General features: G+C 36.9%; 4 protein-coding genes across 4 annotated transcripts; 3 read left to right on the top strand and 1 right to left on the bottom strand.

The window, feature by feature from the left end:
- Positions 1–1653: 1653 nt before the first annotated feature.
- LOC140788205 (trimethyltridecatetraene synthase-like) lies at positions 1654–4067 on the top strand. Its single transcript, XM_073137405.1, has 2 exons — positions 1654–2606; positions 3211–4067. Exons 1-2 carry the CDS (start codon positions 1689–1691, stop codon positions 3841–3843), a joined length of 1551 nt encoding a protein of 516 aa, XP_072993506.1. The 5' UTR covers positions 1654–1688; the 3' UTR covers positions 3844–4067.
- A 1361-nt stretch (positions 4068–5428) lies between these two features.
- LOC140788289 (serine/threonine-protein kinase RIPK-like) lies at positions 5429–7877 on the bottom strand. Its single transcript, XM_073137522.1, has 5 exons — positions 7401–7877; positions 7151–7286; positions 6559–6695; positions 6226–6349; positions 5429–6137 (listed from the first exon to the last, which is right to left on the bottom strand). The coding sequence occupies exons 1-5, from the start codon at positions 7782–7784 to the stop codon at positions 5572–5574; spliced, it is 1347 nt and encodes a 448-aa protein (XP_072993623.1). The 5' UTR covers positions 7785–7877; the 3' UTR covers positions 5429–5571.
- Positions 7878–11569: 3692 nt separating this feature from the next.
- On the top strand, positions 11570–14646 carry LOC140787441 (cysteine proteinase 2-like). Its single transcript, XM_073136360.1, has 8 exons — positions 11570–11810; positions 11897–12018; positions 12095–12210; positions 12294–12367; positions 13287–13551; positions 13731–13862; positions 14118–14253; positions 14416–14646. Exons 1-8 carry the CDS (start codon positions 11623–11625, stop codon positions 14454–14456), a joined length of 1074 nt encoding a protein of 357 aa, XP_072992461.1. The 5' UTR covers positions 11570–11622; the 3' UTR covers positions 14457–14646.
- A 1350-nt stretch (positions 14647–15996) lies between these two features.
- LOC140787431 (protein trichome birefringence-like 16) lies at positions 15997–19123 on the top strand. The gene is made up of 5 exons (XM_073136349.1): positions 15997–16204; positions 16712–16967; positions 17074–17262; positions 17574–17769; positions 17910–19123. Exons 2-5 carry the CDS (start codon positions 16814–16816, stop codon positions 18730–18732), a joined length of 1362 nt encoding a protein of 453 aa, XP_072992450.1. The 5' UTR covers positions 15997–16204; positions 16712–16813; the 3' UTR covers positions 18733–19123.
- Positions 19124–19166: the final 43 nt, after the last annotated feature.

The following is a 19166-nucleotide window of genomic DNA, read 5'->3' as shown; positions in this document are numbered from 1 at the left end:
GGCCCGAAAAGTCCGACCCGCCCGATGATCCTGTCTACATATGAGTGACGATTTCTTCAAAGGTGGTTCGGGAATGAAGTGGTATGGAATTTAGATTTAGCTGCTTATGACTCTATCAAGTATTTTTTAAAATAAAAATAATAAAAAATGACTCTATCAGGTTAAAAAAGAAAGATTCTATCAAGTGGCACCAATTTGTCCAAATTTCCAAAATTTTTATAGTTAAATATATGGAACTGTATATATTTTTAATTTAATAATATAATATTTTTAAAGTAATTTTATAGTTAAACATATGGAACTGTATATATTTGTCTTGTGTAATAAATTTTTACCTGTTGAGGCTATACATTTTTTTTTGTTAGTCATTACAATTTATTAATTTGTCCAATCAAAATATCAAATCATTTTTTATATCAATAATGATATAAAAAATAGACTACCTTAGAAATTTACCGTTTTGATCCTCCCACTAAGCTTAAATACCAAAAGTTATCTCTTTTGGCCTAGTCCATTGACACGTCATTAGTTTATTATGCTGAAATATTTAGTGCTTTATGTGTGAAAAAAATTATAAAATAATTTAATACTTTTTTCAAATACTATAAGCATTAAACTCTTCGATCAGCTTTTTAAAATAGAGGATAGCACGGTTCTCATCAACTTCTTTTACAACAATTTGCTTAATTTACTCAGCCAAAGGTCGCTGACTCCAAAACTCTTTTCCGATTCTAACTAATATACACTGAGATCTGAAATTTTAAATTTAAGAATGTGAGCACTGAATTGTTCACATCACACTTCAGAGAGTTAGAGGAAAGAGAAAGCCCTAAGCCACAGTTCATTTTAAGAATATTTTTTTATTTTATTTTAGGGTATAATTTCTTATTCTAAATAACAGTTAAATATTATAATAATTTATTTTAAAATATAAATATTATTTATTAAAATTATATTTTATACCATACACTAACTCAATTACTAATTTATCATTGATATCTATCATAATAACCTATTTTATATTAAATCAATATGTATTCACGGTAATTTTATAAAAAATAAAATATAATTTTATTATTTTTTAAAAAAAAAATTATATTATATCAAAAATAATTATTATACTTTTATTCTAGAATACAAGTTAACATAAGAATAGTTATTTCTTAAGTAAAAATTTTATTTTAAGAATACAAAAATAATATTTATTTTAGAATTAATTTTATTTATAAAGTAAACTAGAACTAAAAAATTAAGGAGTTGGAATATTTACTTGCTCTAAACACGAGCTCAAAAGATACAGCGAAAAGTTCAACGCTTTCACTATTTGAGAATTTTTGATAAATAATCGAATTATTTAGAGAATTTTTGGTAAATTACTAACATGGCCATAATAGGCCCTTCTTGTAGGAAGTTTGGTATGTGGACTAAACCAATAAATATATTTCTAAATACTCATTTTGGTTATAAAAAAAAGAAGAAGAATATCAGTAATTTAACCTAATTAAACAATAGACTGAATCCTTGCTAAATGCATCAATCATTCAGCTTGTCCATTCCATTTCATTAGCCTAAATGGGTCAACCGACAGTCTTTTTGAAACCTAAAATCCACTGCCCTTCCATCTATATATACTACCACAACCATCTCTTAAGTACTCCAAAACCATACTTTAGTACATCAACAAAACAATGGAATTACCAACATGGCTCACCCACTTCGCCACCATACTATCTTCCATTCTCCTCCTCAAAACCCTCCTTAGCCGCTGCCGTTGCCGCAGCCGCAGCCGCAAGTATAACCTCCCTCCCGGCCCGAAACCGTGGCCGGTGATTGGAAATCTTAATCTTATCGGTTCCCTTCCTCATCGCTCTCTCCACGAGCTCTCCCAAAAGTACGGCTCACTCCTCTACCTCCGCTTCGGCTCCTTCCCCGTCGTCGTCGGCTCGTCCGTCGACATGGCTAAATTCTTCCTCAAGACCCACGACGTTATCTTCGTCGACCGCCCCAAAACCGCAGCCGGGAAGTACACCACTTACAACTACTCCGACATCACTTGGTCCCCTTACGGCCCATACTGGCGTCAAGCACGTAAGATGTGCCTCACAGAACTCTTTAGTGCTAAAAGACTCGACTCATATGAGTGCATAAGGAAAGAAGAGGTAAAGGCACTTCTAATAAGATTGTTTAAATCTTCGGGGAGGAAGGTGTTACTTAAGGATTACCTTTTTACCGCTAACCTTAACATTATTAGTAGGATGGTGTTGGGGAAGAAGTATCTGGATGAGTCGGAGGGGTCGATAGTGTCGCCGGAGGAGTTCAAGTGGATGCTCGATGAGTTGTTCTTGCTTAATGGGGTGTTAAACATTGGGGACTCGATCCCTTGGTTGGACTTCTTGGACTTGCAAGGTTATATTAGGAGGATGAAGAGTCTAAGCAAGAAGTTTGATAGGTTTCTCGAGCATGTGCTTGATGAGCACAATGAGAGGCGTTTTAAGGCGGGTGACGATTTCGTGGCCAAGGACACGGTGGACGTGTTGCTGCAACTTGCGGATGATCCTAATTTGGTGGTCCAGCTCAAGAGAGAAGGAATCAAAGGTTTTACTCAGGTGAGATTTTATTTTCTACATATATAGATTTTTATTAATATGTATAAATGTTTTTGATTAATTAATTGCAGCTTACTGCTTATCTATATACCGTAGCGTAATCCAAAACTCTCAATACGTAATCATCAAACTAGTGAACCTTATATATTTTGGATCAGAATAGAAGTGCTTATTACGTATTCAGACTATTTTAAAGAGCTAAAACGTCATATGAGTGATGAGTTCTTCAGGAGGTGGTCGACGCAATATGGGATTCCGATGTCACGTGGTGGTTAGCTGCAATTATTCACGAGTTGAACTCTGTACAGTTAAAAAAAAGAAAGACTATTATTCAAGTCTCGTCTTTAATTTTTCTCTCCTCGGTCTCCAAAGATGGTGACAAATCTTAGTGCAACTCGTTTTCAACTGCTATAAAGCGACTCTTTTCTTGAAAGGAAAGAAGTCGAAAAAAATAAAATAAAGTGAAATTCATTTTTATTATTTAATTTTTGCAATTCATGAGGTGTATAAGTAGTTAATCCTACTTATATAGTGTAAGTTTAACGAATACCTTTCTTCCTTCCAATTTATCAAGCTAACCACCGGTGCACAACGACATCTATAGGACCTGATAGCCGGAGGCACAGAGAGCTCCGCCGTGACAGTGGAGTGGGCCATCTCCGAGCTCCTCAGGAACCCGGTAATCTTCGCCAAGGCCACTGAGGAGCTCGACCGCGTCGTCGGCCGAGACAAGTGGGTGGAAGAGAAGGAAGTCCACCGCCTCCCCTACATCGAAGCCATCATCAAGGAAACCATGAGGCTGCACCCTGTCGGGCCGATGCTCGCCCCTCGCCTCTCCCGCGAAGACTCCACCGTCGACGGCTACGACATCCCCGCCGGAACGCGCGTGCTCGTCAACGTTTGGGCAATTGCACGAGACCCCGAGATTTGGGACAAACCTCACGAGTTCAGGCCGGAGAGGTTCTTAGGCAGCCCGATAGATGTCAAGGGAAAAGACTTTGAGTTGTTGCCGTTTGGGTCGGGAAGGCGTATGTGCCCTGGTTATAATCTTGGACTTAAGGTGATCCAGGTGAGCTTGGCTAATCTACTTCATGGCTTCGCATGGAGGTTGCCTGATGGGATGAAGGTGGAGGAACTGTGCATGGAGGAGATCTTTGGGCTGTCCACTCCGAGGAAGGTGCCGCTTGAGGCCGTCGTCGAGCCGAAGCTACCGAGTCATCTATATGGAGTACTGTGAGTTAATTGTCGTTGTTGTTGTTGGGTAATAGCGTGAGCTATATATAATAAGGTGGTCGCTTTTATGTTCCAGTAGGGAACTATATATGTGTGGGCGTGGCAATAAATATAGTAGTGATGTAAACTTTAGCTATGAACAATTGGAATGAGAGTTTGTTGTAATTATTAAACAATTCCCGTCTCCATCTTAATGCTATATATGGTGGAAGTTTTCACCTTTAGATAGTCACTGTGCAAGATGCCAACCATTATATACAACGCCATCGTGCTTCCTGTGGGTTGCGCGGGGATTTCGCTTGGATAAAGATGTGGTTACACCATTCGAGTCCTTTTCGGAAAGAAATTCATATCCCCAGTATTAGTTGGTGTTACTTCCCATAAATGTAATGTAATGTACAGGAAGATTGTGGGGTTAACTTATTTATACTTCGTTATACCAGATAAGATAAGGCTGCCGAACCAATAAAGTCGCAAACAAGCTCTGTTTGACTGTGCTTATCTCTAGGTTCGAGATAGGAGCAAGTAAGCTCGAATTGAAACTAAATAAGCCGAGCTTGATTTAATGAGTTAGATTTATGATTAATTTTAAACGAAGCTGTACACTTATCGGCCCGCTCAATCAAATGTATACTGCTTTATATATATATATATATTATTATTATTATTTTGATAAGAAATCTCTATAAGAACTAAGTTAAAATGTTTCGTACGAGAGATAATTTATTTCTTCAAGAAGTGGTTCCAGCAACATCATATTTTGCTCGAGGAGAGACAGGAGGGTGAAAATGAATCGGATAAAGATGCGATAGTCCTCAACCGATATTTATATATATATTGAGAGTCCATAGTTTTTAGATATTGATAAGATTTTTAAAAGTAGGGTTAGTGAAATTAAATTATTAATTGGTCTAGTTGGCTAGAGGATTTTGGGGTTTAGAATAATACCGATTATTTACTAGTTGTGTATAGAATACGACTAAATGAATATTCACTATCTGTATACTCTATCCGTCATCGAGTAAAGTTTTTTCACCCATATCTAATCCGATTCAGGCCAGGTTAAACTTAATCTAATATATTTTCACCTCAGGTGGAATAAATTTGTAAGAAAAAAGAAAAGAAAAAGAGAGAGAGGAATTGAAGGAAGGCCGAGAGAATTTGATAGGAAGACCTCTATATGCAGGGAGGAGAACTTCTTCTCTCTCCAGCCACGCTAGCGATAATGAGGGAGAGGTTAGAGCCCTCTGGAAGAGGAGAGTAAGACACCACTAAATCCTAACAGAACTAGGCCTGCATAATTTTTCATCCTCGAGTTATTATTAATGGTGCCGCCTGGAACTAAGACATGCTTCCTCTGACATTAACACTGAACTTCTGAAATTTAAAATTTTTGTACCTTTTATACATTCATAGAAAGGCCAATCAAGCATATTGGTTTGCTATGTGCTGATCCAGGTGAGCTTGACTACTGCGGATCCTTCGTGCTAAGAAAGTCTTATATGCAAAATTTGTTCGTATTACTTGTTAATTAATTAGCGTCCAAGATATCATAAGTGGTTAATTACCCATAATATTTCTAATCAGGATGGAACATCACATTGAGATTGCTCTCAATTTCACACAACAAAGTCAACAAATGATAGATACAGTAATCGAATAGCCTATCAGTTTGTCATTCTGACATCTTTATATACACAGCTAATTAATTGGACTTGTTCTTTGATACAATCTACGCTCCTCTTTCCTGGTTGCAGCTTGGGGAGCTCAGGTAGTGTCCAAGGGTTGTAACATAGGAGCCATTCTCATCCACCTCCCTGTTGAGTCCTCTCTCAGCGTGAACAGCTGCATTCGGATGCCTTACCCTGTGCCTATATTGATGGCATTGGTGTCTCGCTTTATTCTTCGTCTCAATCTTTGTATCCACCTCCTTATCTTTGCTATCCTTCACCACCACTGTGTACACAAAGGGTCCAGTAGGTGCACAATCTTTTAACTCCAGAAGAGGCTCCAATGCCTGAACAACTTCTCTCATGCGAGGCCTTGATCTGGGTGTGCGGCTTAAGCACTGGTATGCCACTAGAGCAGCCTTCTGTGCACCCTTGGTAGAGTACTGCAACTCTAGGCTGGGGTCAATTATACGGTATAACTTATCCGGCTTCTTCAGATAAGGCGTGGCCCAATCCACGAGGTTCTGCTCTCGGCTTCGCCGCGTCCTATCCACGCACCGCCGGCCAGTTAGCAGCTCGAGGAGTACTACTCCGAAGCTGTAGACATCACTCTTTGCAGTAAGATGGCCTGAATGACAAGTGATGCTAATGTTAGTTTTGGATGAATTGCAGCTGAATTGGAATCAAGTACGTTTGCAGGTTGGTGCGATGCACACCAGTCATGATGTATTCAGGCGCGGCGTAGCCCTGTGTGCCCATGACGCGCGTCGTGATGTGGGTGTCATCTCCTTCAGGGCCATCCTTTGCTAGTCCGAAATCCGAAAGCTTTGCCTCGTAGTCCTGAGAATTTGATTCAGAAACATTCAGTCAGCTAGGCGCAATGGATTTAGTCGTCATGGAAATGAAGTGAAACGTAGATGAGAGATGCATTTAAGCGTTGTTGCTCTCACGATCAAAAGTTTAATCAGAATAGGTTCTGCTAGCTGGACTTGCTCCATCTCGTGGAATAAATTTAATGGAGAGTTGAGACTAGCATGATAAAGACTTACCGAGTCTAATAATATGTTCGAAGCTTTGAAATCGCGGTAGATCACGGGCTTCTCAGCCTCATGAAGGAATGCGAGGCCCTTGGCAGCTCCGACCGCAACCTTAATTCTTGTCGACCATGGCAAAGAAGCAGAGAACCCTGCAATCCATAATAAAATTAAGGTCAGCACTCAACCATGCATCTATAGCTTTGCTAACTGTCAATTCTAGTGGTGCTGATGTAAAGTTTCAGAAGCCAAAAATGATAATGACAGTTGTAACGGATTACATTAAAATTTTGGCTAGACTTGCTTCCAAGATTTTCTTTCTATAAATGCCTTAATCCAGATAAATTTAAGAATGATTCATTGGCTAATTTTTTATGTGAGGTGGCGCACTTAAGCAGTTGATAAAGATTAGAACTGATGCTGATTGCTGAACAGTTTTTTAGGAACAGGATGATAGAGAAAGAAATCCCGAGTCTGCCAATGGAAAACTTGAAGAACTCTCTGCATTTCGAATGCAAATGGTTTGTAAATTCACGAAAATTGTTATCTTACAAATTGAATTCAACCTAAAATGACAAGAAGAAAAATAGGAGCAAAGTAGACTTACTTTTAAAAAGATGGTTCTCCAAGCTTCCCCTGGTCATAAATTCATACACTATCATCCTGTGATCATCTTCATAGCAATAACCAATCAATTTCACCAGATGGGGATGTCGCAATTGCCCAAGAAAGATAACCTCAGTCTGCGATATTCATATCACATAACAAACAAACAAAAAAAGGGTTTAGCATCAAGAAAACATACAACTCATAATCACTTACAAGAAACTAGATCAAGGCATTGTGGTAGTTCTTACCAGCCATTCTCTATGGCCCTGCAGCCCTTCTTCTGAATCCAAATACTTCACTGCTACATGTTGCGCTTTTAGCCCGGGGCGCAGTTTTTCGTCGATAAAACCTTTGTAGACTGGCCCGAAACCACCTGAACCGAGGAAATTACTCATGGAGAAGTTGCGCGTCACGGCTTTGAGCTCAGCAAGGGTGAAAACATGGAGGTTGGATCCTGCAAGTGTTAAGGATAAGTCCTCAGGGGAGATTGTTCCTGAGGACTTGCTAAGATTGGAGTATGACATCCTTGAATTGGAACTCGAGAGGGTGCTTCTCTTCCCTTTTTGCGTTGAGCTCTCGTCGAATTTTCCACAGCAGGCCATGAAGAACGACTTCAATGAATGCTTGGACATCCTTGCATATAAAGCTAAGCTGCCTATCTATTTCCTAAGGGATAAGGAGGAGCAGATGCCTTGAGGAAGGTTGAAATATCTCGGAAAGATTATATAGAGGCTTGCTCATAGCTGCAATAGTTGCTGTGTTCTACTTTATATAATGGTTGGTTTTCCTCGAGACTCTGTGAATGAGAAAAGAAAACTGTGGGGGAACTTAGAATGTAGGAAAGGAGTTGAGTGGTATAGCATGTTAAACTATTAAACAAGTGCATGAGCTTGTGTTAAAGAAACATATAGGTTGAGGGTTGACTACAAGCAAAGATTAATTACTTCCTTATGAGGATATACTTCAAATTCCCAAGAGCAAAGCAACAGAAAATGAAAAATGGGTTCTTCTTTCAAGATTAGGATCACCCCAAGAACACTGTGTGCCATGGAAAAATCTTAGGAGTGCAATCTTAGAATATTATTCTTTTAAATTAACCCCACACGGCCACACGCCTTTGATGAACAAAGAGATGTGGACTTCCACCAACCAATATTAGCCAATGAACTACTAGTAGTAGATTTGCCATCCGCCATGGTTTCTTTCGGTATGCGATTGGTTGTTGAGCTCTAATTGGGATGGGAGAGTTCAATTAGTCTCTTTCACCTATTAAACAAACAAGCTTGGATTACTAGTAGGAGAAGCACACGAACAAATGCATTAATTTGTAATTATCGTTATCATAGATGACGCTCTGTTTACATCTAATCGGATAATATATTTAGATTTAACGATTAATAATCGGGTAAAAATGCAGGTCAAATCTGCCAATTTATATACTGAGGTGGCACCAATATGAAACTGCAGTTGCAGAAGTGCTACCAAACCAACCTAGTTTGAATATTTATATGAGACCGGGTCATCCGGAAACTGGCTTTGTACCAACTTCAATCCTATCCAATTGCAGCAGAGAAGAAAAATATCTGAGAAGAAACTATAAACAAAGACTAGCTTGTCCGGTGTCCGCCCACAGAAAACTACGGGAACAAAAAAGAAATCTAGCCGCAGTTTGAGTTGAGAAGTAGGTTTTTCCAGTCCCCAGATTGAAGCCTCCTTATTTTGCACGATGATTGAATCCATTCTAATCAACGTTAACGCGTACATATGAACGTGGAGAAGGGAACAGAGAAAAGAAAGGTTATGCTCTGTGAGAGACAGCATAGCAAGATTTGTGTCTTACATTAGCATATTTTATACGTGGATAAATTCTAATTTCAATTCCTATTCACAATTATTTATTTATTTATTTATTATTATTATTATTATTCTTATTTGTGCTTGTGTGTGTTTTTTAATTTTTTTATGAGAGCGCTCAGACTTATGATTGCAGTTTAGATAATTATACTTAGACTTTCGGACTTTCATTTATTTTCGTGATATTTTGATTTTTCGACTATCTAATAGTTCTCTCCGTCAATAATATTAATAAAAATATTTAATTTTTTCTACCTTTAACTTCTCTCTTTTTTTAAATAAGATTAAAACGGTTAATATATTGCATAAAATTGATAATGTGACACTCATATAAAAAAAATTTAATAAAATTTTTTTACATACAATATACCATGAAAAATTAAACTAATAAAAGAGGAATCTACTTAAAAATGGTTTCATGCAGGTCTATATGTCACTATCCTTTAAAAATGCATAATAAATATAAACTTACGGATAATGTAGTCTGTTACTATTTCCATAGTATTTAAATTATTTGGATATTTATCGAAAGTAGATTAGGATAAGAATCTCTTCAATAGATGAGTATATAGATTTGGATATAAGAGTGATACACAAATCCAAGCCCATATCAAATTCTAGAATCAATATTTCAATACGCCTAGAAGGCCTCGGTATTTGATTGATATCCCAACCAAGTTGATATGATAGTTTATTGGCCGTATTTCGGTTTGAGGCTAAGTTTCAAACTTAATTAGCTAATCTTATTTGTCAGTGTTGATTTAAGTATTTTAAATTGGGCTAAGAAAATTATTATCTTTGTTGTGATGTTAAAAAGTAAAAAAAAAATATTAATTTTGGTGAAAAATAAACAATATATAAAATTAATAGATTAAAATATTTTTTGACTTTAATAATAAATTTGATAGATTTATTTAATGTCAAATCTAAAATTAAAATCATTTAAATTTTTAATTTTAATTTTTGAGGAGTAAACTTGGTTAGAGATAAAAAAAAGGTTAAAAAATATTTAGTTATTGAATTTGTCTAAGAGTGCCAGACTAAGTTAGAGAAACACTGAACTCAAACAAACAAGAGCTAAAAGATATTATGTGATATATTAATCCTTATGTTGCACCTCCCATCAACTGGTAGTGTAAACAAAGGAATCACTTTGGTTGATGTGGAATTCAACCAATAGTAAAAGAGTTGTAAATCTTTACGGAATCTAATCTGGATGGGTTCGAACGAGTCCAAGACCACGACAATGAAGGCCATAAAAAAATTTCAATCGACTCTAACTTCCTATTGGCTAAACGTGACATTAACTAGCGTTAAGAATAGAAACTAGTGAGAGAAGTCTTGTTGAGTGATGCAGGAGGTAATAAGCCAGCCTGCTGACGTGGATGCTTTGTTGTATGATAAATATATTTGGGCCACGTTGGATCCGCACTCTCCTTGTAGTTCCGCAGTCACACTAGACCTCAAAGCTTTTGTCGCATCTCACCAACCTATTCTAAGGTTTTTTTTTTTTAAATTTTTTATAAGATATTCTAAGGTATTAGATATGCTGGGAAGTCGTATTAAATAAATTAGAGAGGACAAATATAACTACATCTATGTTTCTTTTTATAACTCGAGAGCCCACTTAGATTATAAACTAGATTAATTTTTTGTACTAACAGTTGGAGTTTCGACTTTATGGCACCATTGATTTACTAAGATCCAGTGTCATTTTCACTGGAATAATCAATCCCATTTGCTTCAATAAAAAGTTTCATGCAAATTACTCAGTTATCACTAAGTTCCACCATTTTTCTTTAGCAACGAGAAACGGTTCCTCCATCTTCGATTCATGGCTGGAATTGGGTCCAGCGCAGCCAATCCGAGTTATTCACGTTTTATAAAAATATCCAGTAGCTTTTTACTAAACTAGCCTGTCTCCTAAATTTTATTTACTAAAATAAATTACACTTTAAATTTAATAGGGATTTGCTTTTTCTATAGGTACTAGTAAAATGCTGATGAACTTTGCTGTTCTACTTTCTTGTTAGAATTTTATATGTAAGCACTTTTTCAAATTAAACATATAAATAAAATTGAAACACTAATTTTATTAGCAATTTATTTGTGTAAACTACCGATCTTGTTAGCGCTTCAATTTCTAGACCAAATACTATCAACTTAAACTAAGTCTTTGTTTTAGTTTTTTTTTTACTGTCATACATGAAACATTGAGTAATTTAGCAAATTCATATAATAAGTTCTACATTTTAGTGAGCGTTATAAAAAATATATAATATTAAGTTTTGCATGTGGTGTATTTTTAATAAATAATGTTTAGGAGGTACTAGTTTGGTCAAAAATTATTGTATCCAGGATCTATTACCTTAAAAAAAATATCTATTACCTAAAATTACAAAAATCCCAATATTAAGAACCCAAGAACGAAATCCAACGGTACACATGAAGGTTATATCGGGCATTAAGCAATTGCAATCACATCACGTTTAAAACGTCATGAATTGCGTCACCGTATAATACTGCGTATATATCCGCTCTTTGGCTCTATAAAAAGCGAAGCGCAGCAACTTTTGCCTCCCCCCTTCATCTTTGGAGCCAAGCGTCGCCGGCCACATGGCTCGCCTTATCATCTTCCTCCTACTCACCGTCTTTTCCATTTCCTCGGCGGCGGCCCGGACCGACTTCGACGAGTCCAACCCGATCCGCTCCGTCACCGATCGGATCGGCTCTCTCGAGTCGTCCCTCCTCGCCGTCCTCGGCCGCACCAGGGAAGCGCTCCACTTCGCCCGCTTCGCCAAGAGGTAGCATCTCGACCACTTATTGACGATCTGACGGTCTCGATCTTCCCTAATCGTGTCCTTTTTTTAAAAAAAAAAAATCTATTTAGGTATGGGAAGAGATATGAGAGCGTGGAGGAGATCAAGCTGAGGTTTGGGATCTTTGCGGAGAGCTTGGAGCTGATCAGATCGACCAATAGGAAGGGGCTATCTTACAAGCTCGGGATCAACCGTAAGATTTGCCACATATTTCGATCGTAACCGTTGGTTGTCTCGGGTTAACCTTGGCCGTTTGATCGGTGATGTAGGGTTCGCGGATCTGAGCTGGGAGGAGTTCCGGGGGAGCCGGCTCGGCGCACCGCAGAACTGCTCGGCTACGTTGAAAGGGAACCACAGGTTGACGGATACGGTTCTCCCCGAAACGGTACGAGAGAGAGAGAGATTAATAAATTTTTCGGTTCTCGTTTTTGTTGATTGATTTTTGGATTTACGAAGTTGCCCTTGCAGAAAGACTGGAGAGAGGATGGGATAATTAGTCCGGTGAAAGATCAGAGGCACTGTGGATCATGCTGGACTTTTAGGTAACGGATGCTTGCTTCTCCTTCGGATTGACTAAATTAAATTAATATTCTTGATGTAGTCTTTAGACTGCAATTATAGTTTGTTCTCATGAGCAGTAACCAGTTTCTCACATTATGAAAATTGTGGAACTTTGATCCTCCTCTATAACAAATATTTGTTTGCTGATTAGGTTGCATTTATGAGTCACTTTGACCAATCGATGATATGTTGTGATAAGTGATAGCCTCCTAATTTTGTGAACTCATGCAATTAATTTTGTCATGTCTTTGCTAACCATGAGTCTGAGTTAGGGAGAATGCTGAAACTGTGTTGGAAATAGAAAACTTTGACTTTCATTTGCCTGAGTGCTAAATATTTTTTAATTTTCTTGAATAATGCTAGATATCCAAGTACTATCACATTTATGAATGGTTGTATAAATCAGGCTGATTTATTAGGTATCTTGATTCGTCTCTATCCTTATTAAACAAATATTATTACCAACTTTAGTGCCCATTTATAGTCTCCTTGTACTTCATTTTAGCAAGTTTCAATGGCATCCAGTCAATTAGGTGGCTTTAAAGTTTAAATAGACCAAATTAATGAAAAACGAAGACCAAGAGGTGATAGCTCATATATGAATAACAGTGAAAGCTAGACTCAAGTGGTTGCATATATCCAACTGCATAGGTTCAGTATCAAGATATTTTACAAATTTATCGATGCTCTGCAGACATCTAAATTCCTAATCACCAACACTCACTATTTAAAATCCAAAGATTTTCTTTATTCAATATTAAATTTTCTTTACATCATCCATCGGTTACTTTTTCAGACTATTAATATGGAAAGAATAATTCTTTCATCCTAGTGCAATAATCTGAGATTTTCCAGATGTAAATCTTAAAGTTCTGATAATATTGATGCTCAAACTGGCAGCACAACAGGGGCGCTTGAGGCAGCATATACACAAGCTACTGGAAAGCCCATCTTACTGTCTGAGCAGCAGCTGGTCGACTGTGCCTATGGATACAATAACTTTGGCTGCAACGGTGGGCTGCCATCACAAGCCTTTCAGTATATAAAGTACAACGGAGGCCTTGACACAGAGGAGTCGTACCCTTATACTGGAGTCAATGGTATTTGTAGCTTTAAACCCGAGAATGTTGGTGTTAAGGTTCTTGACTCGGTTAACATCACCATGGTGAGGAACATATATCCTTCTTCTTTCCACCTTCTTTCAATTATATATTTATATGGTTGCCAGATAATATTTCCTCTATGAAGTATAAACCAAGAATGTCAAAGGTTGTTGCTTACAAATTTTTGAATTAAATGCTGATCATCTAAGTTGATTGATCTTCTTCCTCACTATCTGGAAAGGGTGCCGAAGACGAGTTGAAGCATGCAGTTGGAGTGGTTCGTCCAGTTAGTGTTGCATTTCAAGTGATCAAGGAATTCAGATTATACAAAGCTGGAGTTTTTTCTAGTGAAACATGTGGCAATGCTCCTACTGTGAGTTATCTAACATTCAATCATTCCTTATGCTTGTTTAAGATAAGAAAGTCGCCTATTTCCCCTTTTCTTGTCAACATTTGTAAATTTCTATGGGCAACATATCTGTAGTAATTGGTGCTTTCAACTAAAATCAGCTGCTTTGCTTGTAAATAGTTATTTTGCTATGGTAAATGATGAGTAGGAAACTGCGATGTTCTTATTCACTCAACTTCCATGCCCACTAAAGTGTCTTAACTCTCATCCGATGCATAGGATGTGAACCATGCTGTTCTCGCTGTTGGTTATGGGGTGGAGGATGGTGTTCCATATTGGCTAATCAAGAACTCATGGGGAGCTGACTGGGGTCTTGATGGCTACTTCAAAATGGAGCTGGGGAAGAACATGTGCGGTAAGAAGCTTTACTCAATGTTTGCCAAAGCTCAGGCATACTTCTTCTACGAGTAACTGACATTCTTAAGGACATATGAGCTATTGTAGACATGGTTCCAAGGCTCAAAATTTTAGGACAGATATCCAAACTTGAATTCTGATTGTGATGAGGTTTTTGCAGGTCTTGCTACTTGTTCCTCCTATCCAATTATTGCTGCTTAGAGAAGCCACGGAATAGATGCTTCTTTCTTATTTGTACCTAGAGCACGAAAGGACTATTGGATCTGTACACATTGTATTGGATAGGATGGTGTATTGGACTATATTATGTGAATTATTTTGCAGGATGTAAGAAAGAGATAAAATCCCATCTATATATAAATCACTGTCCCATTATGATATTTGTGCATAATTATCTTGTTCTTCCATTTACTTCTAATTTCTTTAGTATGCTAGCAAAAGTTAATTCTCGGGTGTGGAACTTGGTTGCGCTTCAGCTTCTCTTCAACTCAAAAGTACTTGGTTTCATGCCTTTGCTGGAAACGTATAGGGAAACCATGAACACATATGAAGAATGTAAGTATGCTTATATAGATGAGGTGTCCTAAGGGCTAGTTTCGAGCCGGATTAAGGGCAATGACAACCACTGCTTTAGAAAATCTCAGTTGTTTTTCTTATCAGAATGGACTGACTAAAAGTTCTTATTAATTATTTGATTTACAACTTCTATTTTCTACTGGAAGTTTCAAATCAGTTCAAGCCTCCAAAATTTCAAACTGGATTTTTCGACTACTGTTTTTAAGAAGAGAGCACCATGCTGGTGCGACAATAATGGTGATAAAAATAAGATAGCCCGTTTTTACACCGGATACTGATTTAAGATAATTTGATTACGTTTGCATAACTTTTAGATTATATATATTTTTTCTTCTGTTAAGATTTTTTTTATAAATATGATCGTAATAGATATGATTAATCTTAATTATAAGAAATATTATTTAATATTAAATAATTTAAATTTGATTCTTTGGAGATAGACTTCAATTTAAATATTATTCTCTATCTCTATTTATTATTAAATTTAATTTAAATTAATCTTAAACTAATGAGAAATATATGTAAATAATAAAAAATAATCAAAGAGATAAAATTTAGTTAAACTTTTATCAAGTTAATTATAAAAAGTCATCAATACTCTTATTCTGATATATATATATATATATTACTCTCAGTTAATGATATGTGTATCTTTTACTTAATAAATTATTAATATAATATAATTATCAAAAAATAATGTGCAAAGTAAAATAATAATTATCTATTGAAGCAGTAATATCTTTAAATTTTATTTCATTCCTATTATATCATTGAGGATCTTAGTCATTAAATCTTCATCAAACCGATTGATAAATAATTATTTCTACGATACAAAAAAAGCGGTCTAAAAATAATTATAATTTAAATCGGATCTTGTGAAACATCTAGCTGTTTGTATTCCTAGAATTATTGTACCTTGAACAATTTTAATCGCAATTCTCAGTCATCCAAAGGAACATGATCTGGATCGTTATTCAAATTGCAAAATAAATCATAGAAACAGTTTGGAAGGGTCGTATTGATCCTTCCCTCTTTTTGGTAACCATCGTCATAGAAACAGTTGGACTGCAGAAGTTAACGGCAATCCGTTCACTTTTTCTATATAACTTATTCATTCCAGATAATTAAAAATTTTAAAAAGAAAAAAGAACTAACATCTCTCTCTCTCTCAGCGAATGAGAGATAAGCGGTCGACTGCATGAAAGCCCCAATTTCCAGCCCCCCTCTCCCTCTCTCGGTTGTAGCTTCCCCCTTTCCAGTCCTTTTTCTTCTTCGTTTTAATTGGGGTTGGTAGTTGGAATCGCCGTAAAGAATAATTTTTGGATCGATTCTGAAAGTATTCTACTCTGACGAGAGTAATATTCACCATTGCGGTAAGATTGCTAAGTTTTATTCCTCTTCATTTTGTCCGATTAAAGAGTGATAGCGATATTCTGAGGTTCTTCCCTTTTCCTGTACTGTATATTTTAATACGTGTTTTGATCTATTATTGTGCTATCCGAATTAGAAATAATCACTGTACTTGAAAGCCTGGAATCCTCCTTTTAGGTAAAGTAAATTTAAGATTCTATTGAGTGGAGATGGCGAGATACCTCCTTTAAGTTGTGAAATTTTCTACCATGTTTACGTTGTGACTTCACATAGTGCTTTGGTAAAAACTTAAGTGGCTGGTTTGACCCAAGGAAGATAGAACTAATACATTTTTACAGTACACTTTTACTGGACGAGGGAATTGGAGGCTTTTGTGTTCCAAATGATCTTTTGAAGTGCCCTTTTGTTGGATAATTCTTCACTCCTGCGTTTATTTTGTAATGTGGTATTATAGATCAATTGGGTTAATGAAGAGTTTCTAAGTTCTGCTCTTCTTGTTATTGGAACAGTTGTATGCTTAAGCCAATTGTGTCTCAATAATATGTGGAGGGTTCCTAGGTACATTCGACACAGAACAGGTGCAGTTTGCCTTTTGGTAAATCAATAAAGGGATGAAATTGGGGAGCTTAAATGGAGTGAGAGGTAACCAACTTAAGATCATTGTTATCGCTCTCAGCACGATACTTCTTGTTTGGGGATGGGAGAAAGCATCACATCAATCTGCTTTCATCCTACCACCAGATACATTGGCATTGTTTCCTCCAGGTTTGTTTAATTTTTTATCTCTAGAGATACCATCTTCTCTCTCTTTTCTCCTTGGTTGATTCACTTTGTTCTTTTGTGGTTTGCCCTGCTATTATTAATTCTTCAGTAGCTCGCTCGAGATACGAACATCATCATCCCTCTTCAGAGGAAGATTTTCCAAATACAGATACATTTGTGAGGCCATTGACTGAGGGAGCAGAAAAAGTTCTCACTGAATCACCACTGGGTTCCTCAATAATAAGCTCATCCAACACAGCAAAAAAGGATACAGAAACAATACCGCAGGAGAGGGAAGGTAATTTTTATTTTTATACTCGATTACATTCTTTGGTCCTTTCCCTTTTCTGTTGTAACAGGTAGATGTCATCACTTGGTTTAATATTTTCATAGTGATTCACGAAAATCTGCAGCCATGTTACTTGCCTTATGACTCCTTATATCTAATTATTTATTTTGAAATTCTATGTTAGCTCAGTTATACATATATGTTTAGACTGTATTTCTAATTATACTTTTCAGTTCTATTTTTCCTCTAAAATAAGTTTTTTTAATGACATGTAGTTCTTTAGATTTTGAAATGTCTGAAGGTTCTGAGCAAATATGTAGGATGTAACTATGGGAAGGGAAAATGGATTGCGGATGACAGAAGACCGTTGTATTCTGGTTTTGGATGTAAACGATGGCTCTCTGAGATGTGGGCTTGTAGATTGACTCAACGCGTAGATTTCTCCTATGAGAAATTCAAATGGCAACCTGAAGGTTGCAAGATGCCAGAATTTGAAGGTTCTGAATTCTTGAGAAGGTACAACATTTTTGCTGATTCTGAATGCATTATACCACAGATTCATGAGTGTGAATATGCTATTGATGATATTTATTTATTAAAAGCTTAGTAGAAGGAAATTTGTGCTTTGAACTCCAGCTAATTAAGATGGATTCCAGGATGCAGGACAAAACAATTGCTTATGTCGGTGATTCTTTAGGAAGACAGATGTTCCAGTCAATTATGTGTATGGTTGGAAAAGAAAGCCCAGATGCAGAAGATGTTGGTGGAGCTTATGGTTTTGTTCAAGAACTTGGCGCTAAGAGACCAAACGGTTGGGCTTATAGATTCCCAAGAACCAATACTACCATTCTATTCTATTGGTCATCAACCCTGTGTGAATTGGAGCCTCTGAATGTAGCAGACCCAGCTACAAGTTATGCTATGCACCTCGACCGCCCTCCGGCATTTTTGGAGCAGAATCTTCATAAATTTGATGTTCTGGTTCTTAACTCTGGGCACCACTGGAATAGAGGGAAACTTAATGCAAACAGGTGGGAAATGTATGTTCGAGGAGCTCCAAATACCAATAGAAAAATTGCACAGATTTGGAACGCCAAAAAGTTTGCTATTCACAGTACTGTAAAGTGGTTGAATTCTCAGCTCCCTCATCATCCACGGCTAAAAATATTTTTCAGATCAATATCTCCTAGGCATTTCTTCAATGGTGACTGGAATACTGGAGGTAGGTGTGACAGTATGAGTTCCCTAGCAGGTGGAAATACTGTTTCTCAGGATCATTCTGATGATGCTGATGCTGAGGGAGCTGTGAATGGCACAGGGATTAAGCTTTTGGACATTACTGCTCTATCACAATTGAGGGATGAGGGACATATTTCAAGGTACAGTATTAAAGCTGCAGAAGGTGTCCAGGACTGCTTGCATTGGTGCCTACCAGGTATTCCTGATACATGGAATGAGATCCTTGCTGCACAATTATAAGCAAACATCTAGAGGTGATAGCGGAACAAAATCAAAGAACTTTCTGGTAGTTTGTTGACCGATGCAGATCTCCTCTTTTGGTCTTTTTTTTTTGCAGCAAATATTTCTGCAACCACTTGTGATGTTGCTGCATTGGCATTGGTTCATTTCAGAAGGGATCAACTAAGCAATGTTGTGAATCAGTTCATATTGCATGAACAGCATTGTTAAAATGTCGGTGGCAGGTACATATATATAGTTCAGAGTTATTGTGGGCTCTTTGTTTTCTGATGGGTGAGAGCAACATTTTCAGCTTGCTTGTAGTTGTCAATGTAGTATTATAAACACATGTTTGTCTATAAACTACGACTTTAGTATTCATTTTAAATGAAAACAAATGATGTCGTCCTAAGCAGCATTCAGTACTGTCAGCCTTCGTTTCATTTGGAAAGGTC

The sequence above is a fragment of the Typha latifolia genome, chromosome 1 (genome assembly GCF_019914945.1).
Source record: "Typha latifolia isolate L0001 chromosome 1, TyphaL0001v2, whole genome shotgun sequence".
In the NCBI taxonomy this organism is placed as follows: domain Eukaryota; kingdom Viridiplantae; phylum Streptophyta; class Magnoliopsida; order Poales; family Typhaceae; genus Typha; species Typha latifolia.
This window is presented reverse-complemented; position numbering and strand designations above follow the sequence as displayed.

Coding starts and splice junctions, on each gene's coding strand:
- LOC140788205 (XM_073137405.1), top strand. CDS start 1,689: ATGGAATTACCAACATGGCTCACCCACTTCGCCACCATACTATCTTCC. Junction 2,607..3,210: donor GAATCAAAGGTTTTACTCAG/GTGAGATTTTAT, acceptor CGACATCTATAG/GACCTGATAGCCGGAGGCAC.
- LOC140788289 (XM_073137522.1), bottom strand. CDS start 7,784: ATGTCCAAGCATTCATTGAAGTCGTTCTTCATGGCCTGCTGTGGAAAA. Junction 6,696..7,150: donor GGAGAACCATCTTTTTAAAA/GTAAGTCTACTT, acceptor TATGGATTGCAG/GGTTCTCTGCTTCTTTGCCA. Junction 6,350..6,558: donor CGAACATATTATTAGACTCG/GTAAGTCTTTAT, acceptor TCAAATTCTCAG/GACTACGAGGCAAAGCTTTC.
- LOC140787441 (XM_073136360.1), top strand. CDS start 11,623: ATGGCTCGCCTTATCATCTTCCTCCTACTCACCGTCTTTTCCATTTCC. Junction 12,211..12,293: donor ATACGGTTCTCCCCGAAACG/GTACGAGAGAGA, acceptor TTGCCCTTGCAG/AAAGACTGGAGAGAGGATGG. Junction 13,863..14,117: donor CATGTGGCAATGCTCCTACT/GTGAGTTATCTA, acceptor TCCGATGCATAG/GATGTGAACCATGCTGTTCT.
- LOC140787431 (XM_073136349.1), top strand. CDS start 16,814: ATGAAATTGGGGAGCTTAAATGGAGTGAGAGGTAACCAACTTAAGATC. Junction 16,968..17,073: donor ATTGGCATTGTTTCCTCCAG/GTTTGTTTAATT, acceptor TTAATTCTTCAG/TAGCTCGCTCGAGATACGAA. Junction 17,263..17,573: donor AATACCGCAGGAGAGGGAAG/GTAATTTTTATT, acceptor GCAAATATGTAG/GATGTAACTATGGGAAGGGA.